This window comes from Triticum aestivum, chromosome 4A, assembly GCF_018294505.1.
Source record: "Triticum aestivum cultivar Chinese Spring chromosome 4A, IWGSC CS RefSeq v2.1, whole genome shotgun sequence".
In the NCBI taxonomy this organism is placed as follows: Eukaryota; Viridiplantae; Streptophyta; class Magnoliopsida; order Poales; family Poaceae; genus Triticum; species Triticum aestivum.
In genome coordinates this window covers 665,890,921-665,899,117 of record NC_057803.1, presented here as the reverse complement: position 1 = coordinate 665,899,117, position 8,197 = coordinate 665,890,921, and the positions used below count along the sequence as shown (strand labels likewise).

Genomic DNA, 8,197 nt, shown 5'->3' with positions numbered 1-8,197 from the left:
GTTCAGTGAAGGCGATTTTTGATCTCTTACACTTGCGCTTATTCCGGCCTTTGTTTTCTTTTGGTTTGCTTTCATCGATCATTGGATTTGCTTGCTGCCCCCCAGTCCTTGGCGTCTCCATTGTAGCTTCGATGGAATTCTCGCCCTCAAGATTATGCTCGTTATGCTCTTCAACAACTTCTTTACTTGAAAGCTTGATCCCATCACCTGCAACTTTTATATTCTCTTTAAATTGATCGTCTTGAAGCAGCCGATGCAAAAACTTTTTCTCATCGGGACCAATCGGAATAGACTGGTCATCTCTTGGTGTTTCAACAAACTTCAATCGTCCTTTTTCAATGGCCGATCTAACTATTTGATGAAACATGTTGCAATCCTCAAAATTATGCTTGGACGAATCATGCAACTTACAATACATTCGTACTCGGATTGATGGCTTGACATGATGATCAAGAATTCTTATGTAATTATTTTTTAGCAACAAATTGAACATTTGGTCACACATGCTTGAATCGAAGGTATACCTTTTGTTTTCTAGCTGATCTTTTTGTGAGAACGGCTTTGGAGTTAAGCAAACGAATCGTTCAGATTTGGCATCTTCCCATTCGACTATGACTTCTCTTTCGCATTCATTTTCCGATGTCCTTAAATAAGAAACTATACTAGCATCGGTTTTCCCAAAATATTTTAACCTTGGCTTTAAATTTCTAAAATAAAAATAGTTAGAACATACATGTCTCAATTGAGACCAAGTGCAAGCCAAGTATGAAATAAGAAAAGCTACCCAAATAGATATAAACTTTAGATAAAGCAACGAGGAAAGCTTTGGCTGCAATAATAAGTCATTATCGGTCTTTATAAATGGCACAATTGGTTGACCGATATGTTCTAAAACAATTTTATTGCTAACAAGTAAATTACCCTTCTTCATTGGTCTTTCAAAATTACCTATGAGGATTTTTCTAATAGATGCATCAACAATAAAGTTGTGACCAAATCTGAAAATAGGTAAATTACTCGCTTTGCATACCTCTTCAAATACGTTGGGAGAGCATGATGGTGGTGTGACTTGTACAATATCTAGCTTCATCTTTGGATGACTCTCCAACGCCTTTTCATCATCTTTTTCTTTATTCCGTGCATCGTTACCTTGAAGATCCTTATCAGCCGAACTTTATTCGGCTAATTGCTCTTGTGCTTGAGGCTTGTCAATTTCTACGGCACGGAACTCATAGGGCAGGAAGTAGGTTCCCTTAACTTCAGAAAAATCAAGCACCGTTGTTTTCCTATGCTTGCGATGCCCTTTCTCAATAATGCTTGCTGCTTTGGGTTTGGTGGACTCAGAATATAAACTACTTGATTCGGCTTTTTCAACCGAAGCACCTTCATGAAGGAAGTGATGCTCAAATTGGGGATCAGTCCTCGTTTCACTAACACTGTTATGAGGTGCGTCTCATCTGTTTCTATTTCAGTTATTTTTAACGGTGGCAGCTTGGATGATTTCAGACCATCAAGAGGGCTACGACAGGGAAACCCGATATCTCTATACTTATTTTTGCTTGCAGCAGAAGGTTTATCTTGTTTGCTCAAATCGCAAGAAAGAGGAGTAGGGGGCATTTCTGTTGCCCCCACGGCACCCTCCATCAATCACTTATTGTTTGCCGATGATAGCCTTTTGTTCTTTGATGCCACAAGTGTTACTGCAGGTAAAGTAAGGGACATTTTGAATATCTATTGCGATGCTTCTGGACAACGCATAAACACCAATAAGTCCTCCATCTATTTCAGTAAGGGGGTCCCGGAGCAAGACAGAGATGTACTCAAAACCTTACTTGATGTGCACAATGAGGCTTTGTCGGAAAAATATTTGGGTCTACCTACTGATGTTGGGAAAGCAAAAGAGGGTTTTTTTCGGTACTTGAAGGACATAATTTGGAAACATATCCAGGGTTGGATGGAAAAATGCTTGTCGGCTGGAGGGAAAGAGGTTTTGATAAAGTCTGTTGCTCAGTCCATCCCAACTTACTCAATGGCATGTTTCAAACTACCGCGTGGACTGTGCGAACACATCAATGGGCTACTCCGGAAATTCTGGTGGGCTAGCAAAGGATGCCGGAGAAAGCCGGCATGGGTATCTTGGAGAATAATGTGTAAATCAAAGCATATGGGAGGAATGGGGTTTCGGGACATTGAAATTTTCAATCTTGCTTTGCTAGCAACGCAAGTATGGAGATTACTCCAAGAGCCGGACACCCTAAGTTCTAGGTTTTAAAGGCTCGATATTACCCCCATACTGATATTCTGCAAGTAACTTTAGGGGCTCATCCGTCCCAAGTTTTGCGGTCTCTGCTAGAAGGGAGAGATATTCTGGAGCTTGGAATCATAAGAAGAATCGGGACAGGTGACTAGACCCATATATTGCATGACAACTGGCTACCACGGGATTACACGCTAAGATCGATTTTCCCTATAACACCAAACCCACCACAATTGGTCTCGGAGCTGATTGATCCAGTTACGCGTTCATGGAACATGCAAGTGATTACTGAGCACTTTATTGCACCTGATGTGGATGTGATCCTAAATATTCCACTAAGCACAAGAGTGCAGCCTGATTTTTGGGCTTGGCACTATGAGAGGAGGGGCTCTTTCTCGGTGCGATCGACTTATAGGATGATAAGTGGCATCAAACATCAGAGGGAAGATTGGTTGGAGCACAGGGTAGGTTGCTCGAATCTGGCACATGAGAAGAAGTCATGGTCGCTCTTATGGAAGACCAGGGTTCCGTCCAAGGTACGAGTTTTCGTCTGGAGACTTTCGCACATGTCCCTACCCACAGGCTCAACACGGCACGAACAGAAGATGGCAACTACTCCGGCGTGTTCCATATGTGGTGCGGAGAAGGACTCTTGGCGGCACTCTCTGTTTGAATGTCGGATGGCACGATGTGTGTGGGCCTTGGGAGATGAGGAGATCGTTGAGGTTCTGTTATCGAATGGGACGGAGGATGCGAGGCTGTGGCTTTTCTGGCTGTTTGAAACGACGAATCAACAGGATTTAGCGAAAGTTCTCATATCAATGTGGGCTATTTTTTGGGCAAGGAGAAGGGAAATGCATGCTGATGAATATCAAAGCCCTCTGTCTACCATGTGCTTCATAAATCGCTATTTGGAGGATCTTGACATAGCTACTGTTGTGAAGCCAACCACCACCTCCCCAGAGGCGAGTTCACAAGTGGATTGCACCAGTGAAGATGCAATTAGGATTAATGTCGACGGGGCCATCTCGCGCAATGGCAAGGCAGGAGCTGCCGCAGCGATCTGCATGGACAAGCATGGCAACTATCTGGGAGCATCAGCAGTCACCATCGAGGGGCTGGTGGACGCAACTAGCCTTGAAGCACATGCCTGCAACGAGGCTCTTGCGCTGACGAGAGACCTCAACGTCACACATGCGATCATAGCCTCGGACTGCATGCAAGTAGTGGCGGACATCAACAAGAGAACGCTATCTTCATACGCTTTGGTTATAGATGAAATAAAGCAGTCTATGCATGACTTTGTAAGGATTAGTTTTCGTTTTGAGTGTAGGGAAGCAAATTTGGAAGCTCACGCCATCGCTAAGGCGGCTTCGGCGTTTCCCTCTGGTCGCCGTTTGTGGCTAGGGATTTTGCCAGACATTGCTTGTATTGCTCCGGCTTTGAACCTTGAATAAATTCCCTAGTTCACCTAAAAAAAACTAAGGGGTGCTCTGTTCCATTGGTCGGTATGATTTAGGGTGATTGTTGCACTTAATTCCAGACGCACATGGTACTCAATTACAGTACATGGACAATGATAGTAAGAAAACGAAGCATGATTGAACAGTTGCATTGCATCCTCATTTAAGAGCTCATCTCCTCCACATACACACACACCAAAAGGTGCCCCGTGAAGGCAACACATCTCGATTGCCTCAACCAGAGCTACTGCTAACTACATCACATACTTTCGCAGCCCGAAGGGACGCACAACTACATAAAAAAGAGAAGAAGAAAAGTGCATCTAATTAACACAACGATTACACAGTAGCAGGTATGCATATGAGATGACGAACACACGGCCTCAAATACACCAGCTAAGCTCCTCTGCTTCATCCGGTCGATTATTTCGTACCTTGGGCGTGCTGCTTCATCGGTCCAATGAACTGATCACCACCCTGCAAGCACACCGACCCAGAGTTAGAACGGAACCACCTACCACGGTGAACCGTCTGCCATATGTTCTTATCTTCTATTTTTCTGAATGATTGGTCAGACATAGTATCCAGTAGGTAGTATCTATGTATGGATCATCATGTGCAAGGAGCATGGAGTGAGAGCGAGGGCGACGTTTAAACGCACCAGTCGTACACGGTGGGGCTCCTGGGCCCGACGGTGGCCTCCGACTGGACGACGTCGACGTTGGCCATCTTGGATTTCGGGCGGAACGCCCTCCAGCCGTCCACCCTCGCCGTGCTACTGGTAGCTGCAGCATAAAGTTTCAGATAGAACATCAATTTAATGAGGGGAATTTCAGGTTCAACAGCAAATTTCCCGACATCTCTGCGTCTGGGTCTCTGGGACTGCTCACAGATCTGATTCTGTGGCTGCTTCGCGCCCCGGGGACAAGCCATGCTAAAGCAAAAGGTCCATGTTTTTCTTGCCCCATTTTCATGGGATACCAACGAATCGACACATCGCAGATCCAATCCAACAGAAGCGTTCACGGTCGATCAACGCTACACAGAGTCACAAACCGGTCCTAATTAAAGAATGGAAATCACAGGGAGAGGCCAAGAAACAGAGGAGGAAACCCACCTGCTGCCAACGGAGAGTCCGGCCCACTGGCCGGTGATGACGGCACGGAGTTTGATTCGCCGGACGGGAGAGAGAGGGACGGTGGCCGGGCGATGGTGATGCTGCGGGTCACCGCCGGCGCGACGTCCGCGGCCGCCGGGGTGGAGGTCGAGAAGGAGGAGTACTTGCGGAGCCTGCCGAGGCCGTGGTCCGGCCGCGGGCCGGCGACCGTTTCGTCCCAGAGCTGGTCGAGGAGCCCCATGCCCCGTACAGCACGCAACCGGTTCCGTTCCGTCTACCTAGGCGTGTCGCCGTCGTCGCTCTTTCTTGGTTGGGAACCAGAGGGGCAGAGAGAGAAGAGCGCGAGACAGAGTGGCCTTCGGGGCTCCGAGAGGCCGCGGCCGAGAGGTTCTTTGTAGAGCAGCAGAGGTGGATGGGGATGAATAATACAGGCGTGCGCTGATTTGCTTGGGGCGGGATTCGGATCTTCGCTGACGACGTGGAGTGTTGCCGGTCCTGGAGCATGCATTTGGTGGGTTGGGAAGAGGTTTTGTGCCCACCATGGCCATCAACCATCTGTGTCGTGTCTCGAGCAGTGGGGTCTAGTCCTTAATGGCCGGGCCCGGGCTGGATTGGTTTGCAGAGGGAAAACGAAAGGCTCTTCAAATGAGATGCCCAGAGTTGAAATCTTGCATCGTGGTGATGTTGATTTGTTTCTTTTAGGATAGGCTCGACCTTTAATTTCCACGGCTGAAATGGAGGACGATGCGGATAGTACCCAAGAAGAAACAAGTGAGAGCTCCGGTGTTGAGTTGCAATGGTCTTCGATGTTGCTCTAAGGGCATCTCCCATGGCGAGCTGTAAATTTCCTCTCGCATCTGCCTGCCGAGAGGCGGGACCAGTCCGTGTACATGAATGTCGGAGCCTGCCATCCAACCTTATCCGTATACATTTCAAACACTTTTGCAACAAAACATATAAAATTCATGCAAACATAGGCGGATTCCATATAAACATAACGGATTACATTATATTTACCTAAATTAAGCGGTGCTCATTCGGCTCTTGAGGTATAATTAATACCTTCCTCATGTCCGGCCATGAGGCTGGTCATAGTGGAGTAACATAGGTAGTAACATATATGCCACATAAACCAAAATGATGATGTTGCAAGTAGTTAATAAAGAAAGAGGCAAATAGAGTAATATAATATGTTACCATCACATAGCACTTCCCAATGCAAAATGAGTCTACAAAGTAATAAATGAAGACATTTATGTTACCACACCTATGACACTACTCATTATAAAGGTAGTAATATAGGCTATTAACATATGCATTACTACTCTAAATTACTCTTCACTATGACTAGCCTGAGCCCCGAGAACTGAAGCTTCGCCTTCTCCATTTCCGCCTCGGCGCTCCAGCTTCGCCTCCGGAGAACCTGCAAGTGAAGCTGTCCGCCTCCACGTCTCCACCAAGCGACTAATCTGCCATCGATGCTTAGCCCACCAAGCTTGGCGTTGATGAGAGGGGAGGAGCAGTGGCCTACTTGGGACCTGAGCGGCGGCGACCTACCGTGCACTACTCTTCCTCGCTACCGGCGGCGCACATGGACGTTATGGCTTCGTGGTCGTGTTGGTAGGGCGCGGCCTCGGCGGAGCCGGCGATGTCTTCCTTGTCGTCGGTCTCACCGAACACCGCCTCACCCACATCGTCGTCGCACTCTGGGTAGGTGGCCGCCAGTTTCGCCGCACGTTGGCGGTACCACCACAGGTGAGGCGGGTCTTGCGAGCGGAGCGGTAGGAATCGGGCCACCCCACCTGCTCCGCCCGGTGCGTGTCCAGTGCGCTTGCTTTGCCGGCGTAGAGCTACTCGTTGACCTGTAGGTGCTCCTAGAAGAGTTGGTGGTTGTACGCATCATCGGCCTATGCCTCCCAGAACTGCTCCTCCCTCTCCTCCTACACCATGTCCATGTAATGGGCATGGGCCTCGACGATGGTTATAATGCAAAGCATCGCTGAGGGTGGCGTGGAGGAGGAGAAGGGTGGCATCATCATCATCGGCTTTGTCCACCATTGGGACGTCGTCGCCCTCCGGCTGCCTACCGGCCAGCCAGCCGGCAACAATGGGAACCAAATCCTTCTTCTGGTTCGGCGTCAGCCCGTCACCAAGGGCTGCGGAGAGGGATCGGAGATAGATGGCTGTGGCTATGCCTGGGGCAGCAATTTATATAGCAATGGTTGGCGACAGAGGGACAGACAGGTGGCACCGGAGTAGGGGACTCGGCAGCCGCGTGTCATTAATGTTGGCGACAAATGGAGGAACGAGCGGCTGTGGTGTCGTTTGAATGCGGAGTGGTCAGCTGCACCAGGAAGCACCACGGGTGTCACTCTCTCGGCCGGCGCGCTGCTTTAATGCCGACCAGTGAGCGGTCACGTCCGCTCTGGCGAGGCATTAACGCTCTGGAGTGACGCCGACGTTTCAGGCAGGAAGCGCGCACGGGAGGGAGGAGGAGGTTTGGGTGGGCCAGGGCTATCAGAAGCGGGCATGGCAGCGGTCCGGACTCCCGCAAAGCCCCCCACCTTTATTTTTGGTTTGCAGGAGAAAACGCATCCGGACCGCCCTACCGACCGATACCGGCTCGTGTTGGATGGCTCCTGCGTCCAAACGGATGCAGGACGTTTGAGGGTCGACATTGGAGATGCTTAATAATCATGATAATGCAAAGATGGCCCTAGACTGTTGGCTTCTCTAATATACTTTCTTTTAATGTGGTTGAAAAGGAGAATGTTGAATATTTTCCGATGAGTTTTGATGTAATTATTACCTGTTTATGGTGATGCTCAGTGCCCATCCCATAGGGAAATCATAATTCTGGGTTGAACTGGTGCATCTCATAAATACCTTACAAGCACCCAGTTTATTGTTGGAGATTTTAACATGACAAGGAGGTCATCTAATAAGAAAAAAACCTGGCGGGTACAACAAGTGGAGCATCCTTTTCAAATCAAGTACTGCTACGGATGTCTTGATGGAAATCTCTATTAGGGCAACTCCAACCAATCATCTATAATTTAGTGGAGGATACGGCCAAGTATCTTTAGTGGAGGATAGTTTTTCTCCGGTGGCCGTTGTTCCCCTATATTTAGAGCAGGATACATTTTTGGCTCAATTCATTTAGCCTAGCCATATAGATTTCAAACAATTGCACGCTATTTAATCAATCATTTAAGCGACTCAAATTCAACATGCACAAACCAAAAACGCATGTATAGTTGCCAATTCGAATTAAAACATGCAAATAGTTCATTCAAAAGGCACCACATTGATCAAGTTTGATCCAAAATCACCACAAAATAGCATTTTTTATATGGACAT

The 8,197-nt window shown here is 47.8% G+C and overlaps 1 protein-coding gene across 1 annotated transcript; it reads right to left on the bottom strand.

Moving 5' to 3' along the window:
- Nucleotides 1-3,840: 3,840 nt before the first annotated feature.
- Nucleotides 3,841-5,294, bottom strand: LOC123087970 (dormancy-associated protein homolog 3). Its single transcript, XM_044510089.1, has 3 exons — nt 4,838-5,294; nt 4,382-4,505; nt 3,841-4,197 (listed from the first exon to the last, which is right to left on the bottom strand). Exons 1-3 carry the CDS (start codon nt 5,076-5,078, stop codon nt 4,170-4,172), a joined length of 393 nt encoding a protein of 130 aa, XP_044366024.1. The 5' UTR covers nt 5,079-5,294; the 3' UTR covers nt 3,841-4,169.
- Between the last annotated feature and the right edge of the window lie 2,903 nt (nt 5,295-8,197).